We start from the raw sequence: 20,466 nt of genomic DNA, 5'->3' as shown, positions 1-20,466 counted from the left end.
TGCAGCCCCTTTTCACCACCCTGACGATTCATTCTGTAGTTTTGGATACCAACGCCTGGCAGCAGCAAATGGCCTCTCCTGGGGACACAACAGTGGCTTGAGCAGTCTGACAATCTCAGCAAAGAAGCTGTTTGGCTTCCCGACACACGCATTAGTTGCACAGACTGTTTCATGATATGAAGGCAAATTACCTCCTACTGTGATGCTGCCTTGGATGAGCAGAAACGCTTTTCTCCTTTCCACTTTCTGTTCTTCTCTCTGCTTTCTGCTGGCCAGTAAACTATTTGAATTTAAAAGATGATTTAGAGATAATTTGTTTTCCATTCAAGTCCTTTCTGCAGCTTAGTTCTCTTTTCCCCCTCTATCCTTCTAGTATCCTGGCTGTCTTTGTGAAAAGACTTCCTTCTCTGTTGCTTTGCAGTTACTTAATGCTACCTGCTGCTTTTTTCATCTTCTCCTACCGCGCTGCTTGTTCCTACCTCCTCCCACAAACAGACTTTGATGCCCAGGACCCCATTAATCTGTCCCAAAGTTTCTTTCCTCTATATGTCATAAAACATTTGTAGAAACACAGAGTGTAACTGCAGGTCTGGGATCAGTCAGGGACTGAAGGAACAGATCACTGCATACGCACGAGCTCCAACTGAGTGTGTGTACAGAATTCAGTCTATCCAGTTTCCTGAGCATATTCACATCAAAACTATTTTCATCTGAGAAAAGAGCTAAGTTTTGACAAAAGATAAGGCAAATATTTGCAACGTGTGAAAAGCAAGGAGAAAAATAAGTTATACCAGAGAGAAGAGGGAGAGCTTGGATGCCAGCCTAGAATTTGGGAGCTTTGTGTTCGCTTCCTTACTTTGACCAGATTTTCCGTATAGCTGTGAAATTGCTTGGGATGGGGTTCGTCTCAATGATTTTAATCAGGAAAAAAGGGGTGGAGGGTTTTTTTTCCTGTCTATGCTGATATTCGGGGAGCCTTCAATAGAGAATCCCTGAGAAGTTGACTTCTTCTCCCTATATGGACAGTTACAGGAAAGAACTTTTAATGTTACAAGCTTTCTGATCCGCATGGTAAGGGAAAGACACTAGGTGATGTACCTTAATGCCCTTGATTTCCTTAGAAATACAGGATGATGAAAAAGAAACATGAACCATCCAGATCACTAAAATGTGCAGGAGACCATAATTTTGCCAGTAAAAATATTTCTCATCAATTGTGAGTGCATTAAGGATTGGGAAAATGAACTGAAAGCTTCCCGCACCTCACTGCAGGATCTGATTTTACCTAATGACTCTTGGACAAGGAAGTGTCTTACATGATGTGCCATCTCACCATTTCTCATGGACTGGATCAAAGGCGGAAAACACTTCTAACCTTCCCTCTGTCCTCAACAAAGACATTAGAAAGAAGTGTTTAGAGAGGGGCAGTGGCTGAGAATGAGTCAGCAGAGAAAAGAGTGATGTGGCCACTTTCAAAAAAGCGTTTGTCAGGAAACAGCAGTCATCTATTAAATGTCTTGCGTCTGCAATGTAGAACAGGACAAGCCCCACCTGGTTTGTTTGGGTTCATGGTTAGGGCTGAAACCAGTTGGGTTTTTTCCCTTGTACCTCCCAGATCTCTCAGCTGCCACCTTTCAGATTGTTTTAATGGCTATTGGTCATTTCCATCTACATAAAACTTGAGGTCTCAGGTCAGCTTGTGACCGTAGGCAGTTTATGCATGCGATTAAAAAGGAAGAGCAGAGTCATGCTGTGCATGTAGCGATGTGGGTGCCTGCCTACCAGGGTCATCGCCGAGTGGTTCATAAGGATATAACATAGTTCGTACCTCTCCCTTCTTTCTCCCCCACTTGCTGATCCTGATGCCCTTTCCATGCTGTCCCTAATTCTTTGGATTTCGTTTCTTGATTATTTTTTATTATTATTATTGTACCGCTTCTCCCTTCAAAACTCTGCCTACAATGTCCCTTGGAAAACGGACACTTCTGTGGGCTTATTTGCCCACACTTTCAGTGTTCTAGGGTTTTGCTGACAGTAGCGGTGGTCAGCTTGAATCACCTTTCAAGATCTGTACAGCACAAGGCTTACCCAGCCAGCTCTGTTGCTTTTGACATGGCAGGGTCCTGCAGTTGTAGGTGCTGTGAAACATCCTTCTCATCCAAACAATTCCAGGGGAAAGTGTCTTTTTTTGCAAATCAAGACTTTTTGCTGAACACAGCTGTTCCTGCTGTGGCTTTGCACAGAGGTAGAACAGGGCACAACAAATGTTGGAGGCAGGAGATGCTTCTGAGGCAGCCACTCCACTACAAAGAGGTTAAAACTCTGGTGCCAAAACCGCTTGGACCTCAGTTTTCACCATAGCCACCACTGAACTCGTAACTGTAATCTTGACCAGGTTTAACCAATCTAAAATGTTCCTCTCAAGTGAATAAGAGACAAGACAAAGACACATAGCGTACCTTTTCATCAGAGGCATCTTGACTCCTTCCACGCTGCCCGTCAGTTAGAATGGCAGTGTATTTTTATGAAGAGTATCCTCAGTGATTATTTTTATGGGTAACATTTTGTTGCAGTGCATCTGCGTGGTAGTTGTGATAAAATTTGTATCAGTTACAACTTTTAAAATACACGATTGAAAGCAATTTTCCAGGAAATAAGAATTGTGAGGACTAGAGGCGTGAGAAGAAAAATGTTCCCATGATGTAGAATTTGGTTGGTTTGGTGGTTGTTTTTATTTTCATTTTTTTTACAGGAACAGAAATGCTGTTGGGAAGCAAGAAGCAGCAATGCACCACGGGCAGGATCATCACAACAGCCTCTGGCTCTCTTCCAGATACAGCATCCCGAAAGGCAATTGCTGCTGCTACTGATGGCTCATCGAAAAAGGGAGATCACTCCAAAGTCACCTCCAAATCCAAAGAGATCCAAGCACAGAGCATCCTGAAACCAAAAGTGTCTGTCTCCAATAGTATGTGCAATATAAAAGCTTCATCAAGAATCCTCTTGGAAGAAAATGTTCACAGGCAAAACCAGCTCCTAAAAAGTAAGGTACAAATCTTACTGTGGTTGTTAGGAATATGGTTTCAATAACAAGATGAGATCAGTCTCAAAGAAAAAAGTGAAATAATGGAAAGTCAGTCCATTTTTGTCCAGCTTTAAGTGCTGAGTATGAGTCATCTGGTGAGAGATCAATCAAATAATCTGACTGCATACATTGCTATGGTTAATAGAACACAAGATTAAAATGAGAAAGATAGGTTTACTTTATAAGCAGATTCAACAAAATCTTGAAAAAAACATTAAAATTGCAGAGTCAAGCAGTCCCAGTCCAACCAAGAATGACCAGAAGTGAGGTTATTTTTATAACCTTGTTCTTGTTTGCAACGTTTCTTTCATTTTTTGCAAGGTTATTTTTTGACACAACAGCCTGAACTACATGGTACACAGACATAGCATGAAATAACTCGTTTGGAGAGATTATCATGAAGGAAAAAAAAAAGATTGTTCAAAAATTTATTATCAACAAGGTTTCAGCGTGTAAAATGTGATTTCTTCTAGTTCAGCACTGGTTGGTATGTCTTACTTCCAACACTGATTCACATAGCTAAATGGAGATGACATGAGCAGCTGTATTTATGCATAAGGTAGTTTTGCAGAAGGCAGTTGAAATATAATATAGATTAGTCTGGCTTTAGTATCAATAGGTTTATTTGAAATTTACTCCAAGGATACCTTAAAAATGCTATAATGGTCATGTAGCCTTTCTTCTTACAGCATTATTATTTTTTTTACAGATTTTTTTGTAGGCAGCCAGGCAAAATTTTTTCATTATTGACTGTAAAGCTACTGAACGTAACACCGATTTAGAGGAGAGAAGCCTACATGCTGCTTCCAGTGCCTGAAGTGAAATCGTGCCATTTCACTAACTGGAAATGACTTAGTTTTAGAAAAGCGAAGCATCCACTGAGATCTATCAAAGATGAAGTTAATTGACACTCTGTAAACCTGGCTTATCGAAGAGTTTAATTTCATGTTCACAGATTTCAAGTTGTTTTTCCAAAATGTTAACCAGAACAGTATTAGGGAGGAAATACTGTTCAGGCTTTTATAAGGCATATGTACCCAACACAGATAATTTTAATATTTATGTACAATATGTCATAAAGAGGAAAATACTTAAGTTTATTGTAACCAAAAATTGAAATAAAACAGTAATGGGCTTTATTCCCAGATATTTAGTTCTAGAAATCAAATTATTTGGCAAGGAAGAAGTAGTCCAGTGTGACTTTTCACAATGGTTCATATGGAGCTCTTCTGAAGTTTCCTTGTTGTTTTGGATTAATTCTGTCCTCTAAACAAGAATCTTGTCAACTCTGATTTTTGAGCACATAGCCTCTTTTGGTCCTAATTTGCGCAGAGACTGTCAATCATAGAGCATTAAAGCATAATTTTAAGTGTAGAATATAATATATTTTTCTCAATATTAATTGACAGGTTTCATAATAATACGCTATAATGCATGTTAAACTTTTGGGTTTTGTTTTTTGTTTTTGTTTTTGTTTTTTCATGGAGTCTTTCCACTGGCTAATGAATGTATAGAAGTGATAGAAAGCAAACTCGTATTATCAGCCAGGAAAAAAAACGGAACAGTGTTTATGAAAGTCTCAGTATGGTCAAAGAGAAAGGATATGTAATTAAGGTCCGTAACAATATGTTATTTCCTACAATATGTGCAATGAATGGAAATGAACTCAAACTGCAGGTCACAGGGTTATATTCTTCGCTTTCCATGATGCGACTGAGTTACAGAAGTGTCTTGCCTTTTGGGAAGCAAATATCAGCAAATGGCGCTAAGCGTCCGAGCAGTTTAATTGCACTTCGATGTGATGTCTGGCTTAATGTGAAAGATACTCTGGGTGTCACAGGGCAGTGAGTAGCACCTATGATTAGATTTGATCTATTCCGCTTAATGAGGCCTATTAATAATACCTTGGCATTCTTATTTTAGAAATTGCCCTCTATGTCTAATGAGGTGGAGAACCCAATAAAAAATTAACCATGCACTCTTAATGAACTTTTAAATCTCTCAAAGGTGATTATGAATTTTGTGGTTCAAGTGACAAAATAAAAGAGTGCAAGGAGGAGGATGAGCGGGAGCGAGCCAGGAGGGTAACGCTATCCGCGGCTCACTCGCCAGATGTTACTCGTGAGAAAAACAACCGGTTCACCCAGCCAGAAACCAGCTCCCAACCTGAGAGAACCCCACCAGCCACGCGGACGCTGCGGGTAAATACCAATTTGTTGTTATTGTTGCTGTTAATATGGGGATTTATTTTTTCTTTTACTATTATTTTAATTTTTTTTCTTTTTCCCTTTTTTTTTTTTCTTCCATGGAAGGTGACCTTTAAAGGTCCCTTCCAACCTAAACTATTCCATGAGTCTACAATTCCTGGGAAGTGGCTGAGGGCAGAAGTTCACATTCCTGTGATTTTTCTCCTTTCCCGTGAAGTTTTGGTAGCTTGCATCAGCTGCAAAGACTTGCTGGGTTCTCTCATTGTAAAAGCTCCCTGTTTTAAGCCCCAGCTGCCATATCTGCAGAGGAACATCTTAAAAGTTTGGGGATTTAGAAATTTCCCAAAGATATAATTTTGAAATTATACCTTGAAACTGCCAATTTCCCAAATGTGCATGACATCCAGTGCCACGGGCAGCAGCCACAGGTGCAGAGGTGACCCCAGGTTGATACCAAGCCCCAGCAGCCGCCGTGCTTCCCTGCCTTCTCCTTCAGCTCCTGCCTTCTGTCCTAAGACACTCCTAAATGCTGAGGCAGCCTTTTGAGTGGAAAGCGTTTTCTTTCTAGATCCTCCACGAACAGATCTGCAGCACGATGTAAATAAACAGGAACGCTTGTGAACTGCCAGTGACAAGCTGCTTCAGTGATGGGGTGAGACCAGGAAATAGGCAAAACACCAAAAGCTTGAATGTGGATAATATGTAATTCAAAACATATAAACACATAAATATATGACTTGTAACACATAACAATATGTAATTCAAAAATATGTAATCCAAATATGTTTTTTGAAAGTTGGGTTATTTTCAGAAATTCTCCTTTGTCTGATCTGGAAATTTCACACCAAGACAGCTTTCTAAGAGTAAAAGGAAATAAAGACAGAAAGGAAGGCAGCTGGCTGACTTTCACACAGACAAGCAATCATTTTCATTGATAATCTCTTACTGAACCCAGCTGGATGCACATCACCTTTTTTTTTTTTTTTTTTTTTTTTTTTCTTTCTTCCTTTTAACTTTTTTAAAACCAAGGGGTTTCTCTGTTTCATTTAGGAAGCACTAGAAATCCATAAGCCTGAGTTCATCTCTCGTTCACGAGAAAGGCTGAAGAGACTTGAACATATGGTCCAGCAGAGGAAAGCCCAGCAGCAGAGTGATGCTCCTGTGAGAAACCAAGGAGTGCTTGTTCGCAAACTTTCCTCAACATCCACTTCCAGCAAAAAAAAACAATACACCATTCCTCACCCTCTCAGTGGTAAGTTGAACTGGGACCAGCAACAGGTCTGTAGCTGATGCTGACATCTTGCCACCACGTGTATAGTATTTCCCTCTTAACTTTGTGAAAAAACAAGAGACCCACAGCTCCTGTTTCACCCCACCAGCTCTCCAGCATCTGTCCTGATGCTCGGAGCAGACAGTCTCTGAAGGTGGGTTAGTGGAGGTGAGTTGTTTTCTGTGGTCTGTGGCAGCAGAAGACGTCTTCCTTGGGGACTTCGAATCGTTGTCATGTGCCATTGTGTTCTTCAGCATGATGCAGGTTGCTGCTAGTTTTAGAGGTGATAGCAATAAAAAGCATTTGATACCTCTCGCAGATCACAAAGACCGGTTTGGAGGGAGAAGTGACAGTTAGGGGGGGCAGTGGGATTTGGGAGTGGGAGTCCCAATCTTGTCTTCTCAGCAGCTTCACATGTGGACGTGCCACTTGACTCATGAAGCCTTCAGCAGCGAGCTAGCTCTGAAAGAACGCTTCTATGCCCAGCAGCTGTGTGCAAGGCTGCTAAATCAATGCATCTAAACTCTGTGAATTCCTAACTCAAGTTGATTAGGTTGTTTTATTGTCCTAGTGGTAAACAGACAAAATATCCAGTGAAAAAGAGTTCTCTCTGAGAAGCTCCTTCACAGCTCTCTCCAATAGCACCCCTGTAAATATTATCTAGGTGCAAGATGTTAAGCAAATTACTTTTGGTTTTGTGGTTTTTGGTTTTTTTAATTGCCATCTGGCTCTTAATTAATTCAGTTGACTAAAGAAAAAGATTATTGGATTGATTGGCATTCCTCTTTACATTTTCGTTTTAAATCTGTGGCCGTTTGAAGCCACATAGTTCTACTGAAAAGTAAATCAATTGAAAACATTAAACAAATAGATGGGTCACCCGGAGGAAGCAGGAAGGAAAATCTCTGATGTCTTCAACACGGGGAAAAAACATGGGTTTTGCTCGCTGGGGAGTGGGCTTGGACACAGGAAGGCTGGGCGCAGCCCCATCGCAGGACTCTTGGTGTGCTTTGCACTGGAGAGAACTGATTTCCATCGCTACATCTGTGCTGTTTGTTGTGGTACCACAGAGCCTACCTTACACCAGAGAGGTAACGCCTTGTTATAGTAAGAGCTAAACAAGCGTAAGTGAACGAAGCACAAAGCATGAATTATATTTTAAAGAGTCGATAAAATTCATTCACCACCAGTTATCCAAGTTAATTTACTTGGCTTCGTATCTCTCAGGGTCACGCCGCCCTGCAGTGCTGGGGTCTCGGTGCCAGCACCAGCAAGCCCTCCCTGCAGGCAAGGGCACGGGCGTTTGTCATATATCTTAGAAGAAGCGGCAAATACGTGCACCTTCAGTCAGTCATCTTTGAAAGTCCCCTAAACCACTCTGCAAATACTTTACGGAAAAAAAAATAAAAAATTAAATCTATTTCTCCTTAAATTATAATTAAATATTAATCTTGATGCTTGCTTAATGAGTAATAAAAGCATAATATTGAAATACATTCATTAATGATTCAAATAAATTACTATTTCCCTCTTTCAGTGGTTGGTCATTAAAGACACATTTGTCTAAAGAAAATCTTTAGTTTCCATAAGTCACCTGCCTTTATGTAGCCACGTGTAATTTTCTGTTTATGAAATCTTAATATTTTTATAATGACAGGAGCGTCACATGTCTGTTATTTAAGCGTAACTGTAATTAGTACTGGAAACCCTAGATCCTTGACAGAGCACAACCTGAGGCTGCAGTTCAGAGGGCTGTGTAGGAGCATATTGAGCATATTTAATTTGCTCTGAGTCCTGACAATTGGTATTTTAGGACTTCTCCTGGTGGATGCTATTGTGCAGAAGGATTAGTATCATTAAGGAGTCCCAGAGTGGGAGATCTTTGTTTCCTACATATGTTCCCAAGCTTTTCTAGTTGCAACCCCTCTTGCAGAAGAGACAAGGGCTTCTCCCTTGTGCTCACCAAGGGCACTGGGTGGATGCCTGTATCCTTCTGATGTCTCTGCTGACAACATCCCCATCCCACTGGGGTCACAGCCTTCTCCTCCCCTTCTGCCAGCCCCCAAGGTTGGAAGGAAGAGAAGTTATCATTTGTTGTCGTTATTCTGTATTCTCTGGAAAAGCCATTTTAGCATGTAAAATGTGCTTTTAAACCAAGGAAGGACTTTGTACCATGTTTTAGAAAACAAAAGTAAAATGAAAGGAAAATGCAGCTGTAGTCCAGGTAGGTATGCAAGTAGTTTCCTTAGCTGAGATGGGAAGTGGACATCAAAATCCCAGTGATTTAAGGATGCCATTTCACATTATAACCTGGTGCAAGGGACACTGTGAGTGCAAGCAGCAGTGTCACCGCCTGCTCTGCTGCTGCGCGTGGCCCATCATGCTCCTGTATTTTGGTTAGCTGATCTAGCAGAAGCTACTTTTTAATTATTTTCTTTAAAATTAGGATTTTGAGGTTTTATCAGATCAAACAACTGATCCAGCTCATCAAACAGTGTTGTGATCAGATGAACTGGCACAGGGCAGGTGGGAGGGAAGGTAGGAGGAGATGGGGAGGGAGGAGAGCAGCACCCCCTCCCTTGGCACCAGCCTCCCATTTTTACGGGTGTAATGGGACTGTACCCCTCCCAAAGAGAGCTCCCAGGCTGCTCCTGTACTGCACCCATGCACAGATGACTCCGAAAGCTACCTGCCAGCCAAAGCTGGCTGAGCAAAGGAAACATGGTAGGGTCCACCACTGACTATGTATTTCAAAGCCAGCTTTTCAAGTGGTACAGAGCCTGGGGTTTATGCAGGACACTAAGTGTCCAGAAGAGGGAAAATATCATCTTAAGGTATGTCTGCATGTCCGCACACACAGAGTCCTGAATGCCACCTCCATCTCTGGCTATTCCTGGTTGTGCGTGGGTTGTGGTCCAGGAGCAGCTGCTGTGACACCAGAGCTGGGACAGGGGCTGGTGGCTGAGGCTCAGTGCTGTGTTATCACAACCATTGCTTTCCAGGGTGCCGTCCTGCTGCCCAGGCTGCGCTGGGCAGCAGCAGACAGCAATGCCCTATGTCCTCCCTATGGTGCCATGGCTGTTCCTATAGTCACCTGGAAGCCCATGCATGTCGCAGTCACTCACAAAGGCCAAAAGAGGCATCAGACCCCAACCATCGTTCAGAAGTCATTAGAAGTCAGAGGAACTGGTCAGCCAACACTTCTGCACATGCGGGGCAGTTGCTTTGCCACGTCCCCATAGCTATTTTATTTGGTACTTGTACTACGGCTTTTCCTGTTCTCCCTGCTAGTGTCAAAAAAATCTTTGCCAAATGCAGCCACCTGCAGCTTTCTTTGTCGAGGAAGCAGGCTGCTCTGACAGCAGCACGCAGGGACACAACATTTGACACAAGGAACCCAGGAGGGTAAAATGATAACCTGGAAACTTGCTTAAGTGTACAGCATTGTATTGGTGGCACCTCTAGGCTTCAGGGTGTGATCCTGTGGTTGCTTTCTTCAGTCTGATAGTTCCCTCCTTTCTCACTTTTTTCTCTTTCCTGACATCTTTGGGGTTTGTGGAAGTAGAGGTCTTTATGGCTCTGAGGTTCACGGGGCTGGTTGCCAGCACACCTTTATACATTTTCCAGTGCCTTTTTCGTAAGAGCAGGTTGGCTGATGAGTTTAATTTCCACTGACCCCGACACAGCAATCCCAGGGATGGGTTATGAGCTCGCGGGTGGGTGGGCAGGAGTGTCTCCGTGCAGACCCAAGGTGCCCGCAGAGCAGGTCGCCACAGCGTACTCGCTGCAAGCGCTGGCTGTAGCTATGAGTTATCCAACTAGTTTTCTGCCGCCAGAGGCCATTCCCTGCCCAGTTCCCCATGTGCACATCCGTGCCCACATGGGAAGGTGGCTCAGGAGGGGGACAGGTGGGACTGTCCCCTTGAGTGGCAGCCTGCTTTCATGCAGGCATAAATGGGGGTTAACTTGCAGCCCGGGGTGTCTCCCTGTGCATCCAGAAAGGAGAGCAATGACCTTCAGTTTTTTCTCTGCCTGAGATTATTCTATCAGACTAAAGTGTCTTTATTGATAATACAAAATTATGAGTTAGCACAGGTTTACAATGTTTTGGCAGTGTTGTTACAAACTTAGTTTCCTGTAGGAGACAGAAATAATTGGCATTGAGCATCATTTCCATATAAATACCGACATCTGTGCAGTTTCCGTTTACCTTCTGATCCTCAAAAAACCCAAGTTGTTTACCATTTTTAATTGTAATTCATGAGCAGGATTTTATAAAACGCTGAAATTAATCTTAGAAAAATGAAAATGTTTATCCTGCAGAAGATTTTCTCGACACAAGAGCACTTTGAAGACAGAGAACCTGCAACTCTCATGCTAGCCTTAGTGCTAGGTAATGTGTACTGCTAAATTTTGAGAGTGCTAATTAGTCCAAGATAGACTACTCTGCTGTTGACTATGTCGAACAAATTAGAGATCCCACTGTGACGAACTGAATAGAAACAATGTTCAAATAACTGGATTTAAATCTCGAAAAACCGTAATGTAATTACTTCAGTGACAGGACTACCAGCTGTTTATAGGCCTTTAAATCTGCATAATGAACAGCCTTGTGATCTTAGTGTACACAAGCACTTTCAGAGGTTTAAAAAATTTTCTCAGGCCCATATGTTTTTTTCATACCTTCCATTTTGAGAGGGTAGTGGTTCATTGGAAATGGTAATAGAAGTTGCACGTTACCGTTCAACCCCTGTTGCGGGGCCTGCTGTGTTTCTCCGGATTTATACCCAAATCCTGTATCTTTAGTAATACTTTGGAAACAAGTTTATACCTTCTCAGTCATGCTTCTAAACCTTTCCAAAAAGCTTTATTGTAACTGCGAAAGCCTGGGGGGCAAGGACTGCTGTTGTTTGTTTGTTTGTTTGTTTTCAAGGGGGTGGTTTCTCGAGAAGCTCTGTGCCAGGGAGGTTTTAATTTGGGTTGTAGAGAGAGGGGAAAAATAGCAATCGGAGAACTTGCAATAATTCTGCAGCCAGCAACCCCTGCAGCCACTAATGTGCATCCTTGTGGTCTTCAGATGCCATTGGCAGTTGGTGAGATGTTTGCAGCCACCAGTCCATCTCTGTTTGTGTGTGACTTTAGTTGTGACATTTCTGGGGTTCCTTTTCCCCGTCAAAACTCATAGCTAGCAGTAATGCCACTGATCCTGTCGGCACCTGGCCTCCTGGTTAAGGCTGCCAGCTCTGAACACAGACTGAGCTGCAGTCAGGTAATTGAATTAGGAAGAGAAATGACCTATTTTTATGATATTATTATTCATCACATTGATTTGAGCACTGCTATGAGTCAGCTAAACATGGCAGCTCATTGCAAGTCCCTGGCTGTGGGTGACACAGTCTCTCAGGAGCATGATGCTCAGATTCACTGTGACGCCAGGGGAGGAGGTGATGTAGTGAATGGGGTGACCAGCATGTCCCCTCCATGCCCTCATTCTTGCAAAGAGGGGAGACAGACAGCCTCTGTGCAAGGAAGGCGGTAATAAATTGGAAGATCTTCAGATATGAAGAGTTTTCTGTGTGGATGACAGCAGTGTTGAAACAATGTGGCTTATATTGGATGACTTACAAAGTTTAGTCAATCTGCTGGGGGATAATTTCATTTGGAGTCCTGAAGCAGCCAAATAGAAAACTGAATTTCTGACGATGGACTTGTTAATCCAGGAATAAAAGGTCTGATTTCACCCATGATTAGAAACTGAAACTAAAAACTGTGAGGATTAAGAAGCTGGTGCAAATTTTACCAAAGATTAAATTAATCTTTTGATGAGTTCACTAAAATCTGTCAAACCATCTTCATTATTTGCTATTTTTTGAAAGAAACCTTACGCTTTCCAAGACTACCTGCTCTATTCAAACAAGAATGATTCAGGAAAGCCAGGTGAGATGCTGGGTTTTTCCACATGAAATCTGTAAGTGTTAAGTACCGTTTGGACTGAAATCTCCTGCATCATGCCCAAAATTAATTTAATACAAAAATGTTTTCATAAACCTCTAAACTTCACAGGATTTTTAGAGATACTTGTGATGTTTTCCGTTGTTAAGAATGAAATATTAAGAAGAATCAGAATTCTCAATAGCCACAGTGTAGGACAGACGTGAACAGCTAGAAAGCCCAGGAACCACCTTCCTGGGGTTCCTCTTGGGTGAAGAAGCACTTCTCAGCTTCAGCGTTTGCCTAAGATGAGCAGAAAGTCCAGGCAGTCTTACAATCAAACTTTTAACTAATGGGTTATTGCATTTTTATAAATAATACCAAAACCTCATCTGTTGACTACAGCTGAATTAATTCATTGCATGAAGTCATTGACATACGCTGTGTAAAAGTTTGGGCAGCACCCCTGGGTGTAGGCATTAGTTTATATTCTCTGGATGAATTCCCAGTCAAGGGCTACAGGCATGCTAAGCTGAATGCCACCTTGACATTCATCTTAAATTCAGGACTAATTTATCTTTTAAAGGACTGTTGATTTAAAAAAGCAGTGTTTAAAGTATTATTTTTTTTAATTTATTTTAGGACTTCTCTGGGTGAATGGGCTTTTGGTGAATTATTTTTTTCAGATCAGTAAAAAAACAGTTTAGAGAACCACTGCTATCAGTGCTTTGCATTTCAGCGACTGACTGCACATCCTCAAAGGCACTTTTTAGCTCCTAACAAACTTGGAGGATTTGCATTTATGTTAGGAGAAAATGTATGTATATTCTGATGGGCAGAGTTTAGCCTTTGATAAATTTTGCCATTCTCTTTTTAAAGTGTTTCAGTGATTTAATGGTAAACATGAAGTCAGGGGATGATTCCAACGCAATCATTTTATCTGTTCTCTGTCTAAACATTTACTAACTTCCCAAGCAGGAAAGTTACTCACCCTGTCTGTGGAGCTGTTTGGCACTAGTTAAAATATACTACAGCGATGACCCATTTACCTTCTTCATTTACAACTTGATGAAGTGGCTTCTTTCTCCCACTGTGGAGATGTCAGACCATTGTTGCATACAGCGCTGGTGTAAATACCAGAAGCTCAGCAGTTTCAAAAGGTTTAAAAAAAACACACCATTGAAATGTTTCATGCCTATCTGTCTAGACCTTTTTTTAACTGCGGTGCATCACTGGAAATGCTGAATGACTGCTTTGAAATCCCTTCTTTTCTTTACTTCAGAATAGTTTTCTCCAAAAGTAATACAAGGCTATGAAATTTGATAATGAATTTTGATAAAATGCAATTTAGAAGACTATCAGCCTGGGAATTGTCCACCTTATGCCTCACTTTGATATTTGCTTGGTAGGAGAGAATGTTAATACAGGTCTTCACAATGTGTTTGGCAGGTTATTATAGCTCTGAATGTGTGCTGCTCTGCCACTTTGAAATATGCTTTCTTTTTGGTATTAAATATTAACAAATATTTACAAGTACATATGATTTTTATTTTTCATTTATACCAATTTTTATTTATTTTTCTGTTATTTTTTGAATTCTAATCCTAAAATCTTTCAAGGATTAGCCTTATTTCTTCTTGTTGCTTGCATGTGAATTTTTTTTCCTCATACATAACGACCTGAGAGAGAGCTGAGAGATACTACCTGAATGGTTAGCTGTAAGCGTTTACCATTTGACTCCAAGTTGCTTCACAAAGGGTATTCTTATTTTAATATTCTTTTCCTTATTTTAAGGAAGATTTATTTTGTTCTTGGAGGATTTTCCCCAGACCCTTTGTTTTTAATCCTTCCCTTCAAACCAACTGCACAACCCCATACTTAGTTCCAGGCAGGATCACGGGCAGTGGTGGGTCTGATGGCTTCAAGACTGTTCCTGTGCCATCAGGAGAGGGTTATTCTGAAGGCACAGCCGTATGCCCCAGCACCCGCACAGCTCAGCCTCTGCGGCGCTTCCCAGCGTGCCAGCATGGAGTCTTGGCAACTCATAGAAAAAGTGCAGATTAACTTGTCATGCTGCTTACAGGATCGGTTGCAGGCCTGCAGATCCCTGCCTGGGTTTTTCATCCCTCACATGTTGTCGTGGCTACGCACAAAGGTCTGGAAATGTTAATGTGTTATTAAGAGGTTTTCTTAAGGCAAAAAGAAAAAAGAAAAAAAAAGGGGGGGGGATGTGTGCGTCCCTAAAACAATTAGTTATGATCCAGAAATCCTCCATCTGAGTATTCCTGGAATAAAAATTGATAATTTTGAGCAGATGTCACTCGCAGTGCATGGGAAATCTTACAAACACCAGGCTCTGTGCTGGTCGGCCGCGCAGTGCAATAGCATCGCGTCTTGGGAGAAGTCCACCGCAACTCACTGCGCGAGCGTCGGGGCAGGCAGTGCGGGTTTCTGCCGGGGAGGTCTTTCCAATGCTCTCAGCTGCTCTTCTGTGCCCAAGGACAGGGGAACATGCAAGCAACTGGCTGCAACAGCAGGAACCTTGTACTAAGGACCACATTACCACACAGATGAAAAAGATGCCCAAATTTGCTGTGTAGCATGAAGCACCTCCTATTTTAGTTTTAGTGCTGCAGAGCACTCATAGCAATGGCTTTGTACAACTTCAGCTTGATCCCGTGCCACCTTCCGGGTGAGAGGACGTGCCTCACGGGCAGGGATGCATCCTGCAATCCTGAGCTGTCAGAATGAGGTGTGCAACCTCGAGCAGCCAGGGACTGCACTGAGGCTGCTCTGAAGTGTGCTGCACTCCACACCAGTCCCAGAAAATCAATGACCCCGGGCCCTAACCCTTCACCAGGACCATCGGGGTCACAGGTAATCTGCTCCCTGAAATTTCAGGGTTATTTGGACAGCAATAGCATCCAAGTGTTTATTCCTTTTAAGTTAATCAACATGTAAATGAACATAAAACCACTAATAAATACAAGGCAAATTATATTTTCCTAGCAAACTGAGCATGTTGTGTGTGTGTACTGAAGATTTAATAAGCATGATTAAGCGTAGACAACCGCTGAGTGGCGAAAAGTTAGTCCTCAGGCAGAGGAGGCTCCGCAGCCTCCCCTCCTTTCTCAAATCCCTAACACTTGCACGACTGAAAATAATTCAGAATAGGAGCTGCTGCAAAACTCCCTTTTATTTTTACATAGAGATACAACAGTGATCTTAAAGGACGTGTAGCATTTTCCTGAGAAACACAGTAATCTGAGTACAACTTTGCCTTCAGGTGTAGTCCCATAAACTGCTTGGGGCTGAGTGGTTGCTGAGACATCTCCCATAAATATCCCTGAAACGTGCTGTCTTAAAGAATGGGGAAGGAAACCTGGTGGGGAAGGTAGGGGTCTTTTTTGGGTAGGGGCCGCTGAGCCTGCTCAGGGCAAGCGTCTGCACTGGGCAGTTCTGGAACAAATTATTTTCTGTGTTTACTTCTCTGCCTTGATTATTGTATTTTGCCTCTTTAGTGAGATGGTAGAAGGATGCTGACATGACGCCTGCTGTGATATAGGCCTTCTAAACTTCCTTGTAAAATGGAAGTGCTTAAAAGTTTGCACATATATTTATCTTATACATATGTTCTGCAAACATACTGGCAAATATTTTGGCATTCAGATTATTGTGACTACACAGGTCATGACACCCCTGTCCTCAGTGCCCCAGCGAAACTGCCTGGAGCTGGCTGGGTGTAGGGAACGCTCGGGCCACCCTTGTGTTCAGGCACCAGAACGTGAAACCATTTCTTAAGTACACGTGAACTGAGAAACTGAAATTCCAACTACCTAGGTCGCCTGTGTGCATCAGGGTGGCAGGTTGTGCACTGCAGGGATGTTCCTTCCCCTGCTCTGGATGTGTCCTGCTGTACAGATGGGGGGACCCTGCCCCGTCTCCCCACTTTTTCTTTTATTGTCCTAGTGTAAATCTAAATAACATAGCTGTGCAGGCAGCAGTCCTCCCTCTTCTCCCTGATAAACGTAGTTAGACACAGTCTCCTTCATCTAGAATCAGTTCTGATTATGTATCTACCACCTTCCCATCTCATACAAACACCACCCCTTCCCATTCAGAAACCATTTTTGCAAGGAACATGTTAAACCTACTTATTCCTGAGACTTAGCTGACTGCTAAGATCAGTAATTATTTTCCCGTATCCAGGGAAATGCTGATTGGAATTATCATGGATAATTCATATTTGATCAGGAAAGAGTAATATAATTTTCATCCTCCTAACACTTGGCACAATTATTCACAGCCCTGCAAAACAGGTGGAAATTGAATCAGGCATGATCAGACCAACACTCGTCAGCTGAGGATTCAGGCGGGGGGGGGCGGGGCGCTGATTGCCTGCACAAGCACGGGGAAAATAGATCACTGTGTACCACAGAAATCATCACTGGCTCTTTATCTGAATAAAGGGCACACACAGCTCCACGTGGCAATGACAAAAGTCATAGGCAATTTAAATAAATGAACTCTGCAATGAAGGTGGTTGCTATGGGTCCTACCCATCCTTCCTTTTCTGTAGGGCAGCTTCAGGAGCCAGTTCAACTCCAGATGTTATTAAATGCCTTTCCATTGACCTGTAGAGGTTTGGAACTGGCCTTAAGCCATCAAAAATTTAACCAGAAATAACATATCATGACTACATGAGACGTGACGTCTAAAATTTCAGTAAACACAGATTCCTCCAGTATTAACTTTATTTTCCCCCTGCTAGATAACCTCTTCAAACCAAAGGAAAGATTCATTCCAGAGAAGGAGATGCATATGCGATCTAAAAGGTACAAATCGCTTCGGTTTAGAGTCCCACCTCACATGTCTAAGGCACTGTATTTCCATGTCATCTCCATGTGCCAGGGGACCGGTCTGTCACTCTGCTTGCACGCTTTTATGCCATGCTCATGACTTACATCCACAGTATCAGGCTAATGGATTTGGGGCAGCCCTGCCCTATGAACACTCCTTTTCTAACCGTTTCAGACAGCGTGGGGTACTCCTCGCATGAAAACTAAGTCCCCGACAGGTGCCTCATATTGGACATTCAAAAATGTAAGCAGCACAGTCACTTTGGGTTGTTTGTTTGTTTGTTTGTTTGTTTCCACCCCGATTATGGCACATAGTATGGGAATTGCAGCAAACTATCAGGAACGTGGGGTGTGATCTTTAACTGCACTGCACTTCCTGCCACCACTTACAGCAAGGAAAGCTGCTGGCTACCATGCAGCATTCATCCCGTTTTCAAGAGTCCTCAAGATGTGTCCCATTTCTCTTCTCCAAAACACAACCCCCAGCCAAAACAGACTGCTTCAAGAACTCAGTATAGCAAAATATTGTGAGGAAAAATCAGAACCAAGCAGGCTTTGTATGCATGCAAAGAGAAGGACTTCTGCAAAGGAAGGTCCGACTTTCTTCTCACACTCCTGGGAATTTTATCACTAATTTCAATGGAAAAAGATCAGACCAGAAGTCACCTTTTTGAGGGCAACTTGTGTTATTTTTAAAATGGACAGATTATCTTCTCCTCGGTAAAAAGAGTTTCTAATGGCAGTGAGAAAGTGTTAAGAGTCTACAATCTTATAATGATGGTTTTCTTACATTTTAGAAAAATACTTGAAAATAATTGCTTGGTATTAATTTTGTGACATAAATACATAAAAGTGTACAGGCCAGGTTCTGGTCTGAATTATGTTGCTATAAATTGAAACCAACTCCACTGAGCTCACTAGAAACTACTCCAGAATTACACTGCTGCCTTGAGATAACCTGATCCCATCTCTTTCCTTACTTTTTAGTCTAAAATTAGAAGTGTTTTTCAGCAAGTCAGATTTTATATAAAAATTATTGTTCATAATATATAATTCCCGTGCCATAAATCTAATTCAAGTGCTTAGAGATGCCCATTAGTGACAAGTATTGCACTGAAGGCAAACGTTTCCTATAGGAAAGGCAAATTATTTACGAGTCTCAGGGATGGCATGTGAAGTTAACTTTCTAAATTCATCCCAGGATTTACAACAATTTACCTGAAGTAAAAAAGAAACAAGAAGAAAAAGAGAAACGGATCATCATTCAGAGCAACAGGCTGCGTGTTGAGATCTTCAAGAAGGTAAGGATTTACTGTGAATGCCAAGGATAGTTCTGTATCCCTTTTTTCAACCTGTGAAGGTGGTCTGTAGAGAGGGACCATCTGCCTGGGGAGCCTGGGCTAATCACGTGCAAACCCTGAGAGCAAAGGATGCTCTCTGAAATCTTGTTCTTGGGGTTAGACACTTTAAACTTGAATTAACAGCTGAACCTTGTGCTGGAACAGGCACTTTTGTTGTGTTTTTTGTTTTTTTAATGAGTAATTAGTTGTGATAGAAAGCTACATTAGCACAATTAACCCAGGTGGAGATCTGAGACATTGCTAGATAACCATGCTCTACAAGTACCAGGTTTTCTTTGTTTAAGTGCTGTGTTCCTCCATTTAATGACACCCTTCCTATCCAAGATGGAAAAGCTTTTGGCGGGTTTTTTTGATGGGGAGTTTTTTTGGGGGGTTGTGGGGGTTTTTTTTTTGAGCAATGTAGCCAGTAGATTTGAAGTCTGAGAATGCTCATACCATCTCACCTACAGTATTACTGAAGATTTCTACAGTTATATCCACCTCATGTACTTTAATGGTATCTTAAGGCTGTTTTGTATTGTTTCTTCCCCAGCAATTACTGGACCAGCTCCTTCAAAGAAACACAGAGTGACAAAGGATTCTCTTGCCCATGATCCTAATTGGATCTTGAATGCCTTTGACTGCTAGATAAGCCATAAAATTTACTGTTATCTCAATTACCTGGAGGTAATTTTTCTTATCTTTGGTTCTTTATGGAAAGAAAGATCATTTATATTTCAATTGAAATTTCAAGGCAGCTTTCAAGTAATCAAAAACAGTCTAAATGGGAACACAGCTGTTTCAGAGCATCACCTTTTGGTCAGTGTACCCAGAGGAAATAATTTTAAGAATTTTTAATGCAAATACTGAATTACAGTGGTATTACTTATCTTAATCTTTTAAAAAGTATACATCTCTGTAGCACTAGAACTGGGTTTATAAGATCTGGAAAACTTATTTCTCTGAAGTGTTCTATTAATTGATTTCCTGTGAGTTAAATCCTTGAAGGAAAGAAAAATGAATATCATTATTTGTTATGTTTAGAAACTAGCTGAAATAGCATTACCACATAATCATAGCAGCAGCAGTTTCACATTAATACTTAACATACCAAAAGGGACCAATATTTTAGCTCTCTGAAGAGCTCTATTCCTGTTTATATAGTGAATCTACATAGCAAGCTTACCCTTTAAAAAGCAATATTTAAAAATTTGATTATAACACTATTTTTTGTGTTTTTCATTGTAATATATATTTTACTCCACTTCTGTGAGCATTAAGTATTTATAGAAATGGCATATTAAGAAGTGGTGCCAAGAAGTATGTTTGCATCAAAACTGCAGAACTAAAACCATCTGTAACATTTCCTCCAAAAATATTTAAATCTTTATTTGTACATTTTGGAAGTAAAAACAACCAGCTTACAAACCAATGGAGTTTATTTATGGAATAAAATATGAATATAATATTGATCCAACTGCTATGTTTTTATTTGGTGCTGTTAAATATAACACAATTATTGAAACTGCTTGAGAAGTCATGCCTTTGTATGCCACAAATCCTACGGTAAAAAATAATGCCCATAAAAATCATTGCAAGCGTTAACCTCTGTTGTACAAACACCCAGTTGAGTGTGTTTGAATGAGCCTGGAATTTGGCCTTTGATATCTATGCTTTATTTTTCTAATCCAGCCTGAGATGTAAGGTCAGGGTTTTTGGAAGAGAGATGTTTGTGAGCTGGGCTTTGGCCACTGAGATAGCCTCCAGCTGTGTG

The 20,466-nt window shown here is 41.5% G+C and overlaps 1 protein-coding gene across 1 annotated transcript in view; it reads left to right on the top strand.

Annotated features, from left to right (window-relative positions):
* Positions 1-20,152, top strand: part of C9H10orf90 (chromosome 9 C10orf90 homolog) — a 68,146-nt gene extending 47,994 nt beyond the window's left edge. The window contains exons 4-9 of the mRNA XM_005439244.2: positions 2,753-3,043; positions 5,093-5,286; positions 6,343-6,544; positions 17,265-17,328; positions 18,554-18,653; positions 19,246-20,152. Coding sequence (XP_005439301.2) covers positions 2,753-3,043; positions 5,093-5,286; positions 6,343-6,544; positions 17,265-17,328; positions 18,554-18,653; positions 19,246-19,284 — 890 coding nt within the window. The 3' untranslated portion in view covers positions 19,285-20,152. The remainder of the gene's footprint in view (positions 1-2,752; positions 3,044-5,092; positions 5,287-6,342; positions 6,545-17,264; positions 17,329-18,553; positions 18,654-19,245) is intronic.
* Positions 20,153-20,466: the final 314 nt, after the last annotated feature.

Source organism: Falco cherrug, chromosome 9 (assembly GCF_023634085.1).
Source record: "Falco cherrug isolate bFalChe1 chromosome 9, bFalChe1.pri, whole genome shotgun sequence".
Lineage (NCBI taxonomy): Eukaryota > Metazoa > Chordata > Aves > Falconiformes > Falconidae > Falco > Falco cherrug.
This window is presented reverse-complemented; position numbering and strand designations above follow the sequence as displayed.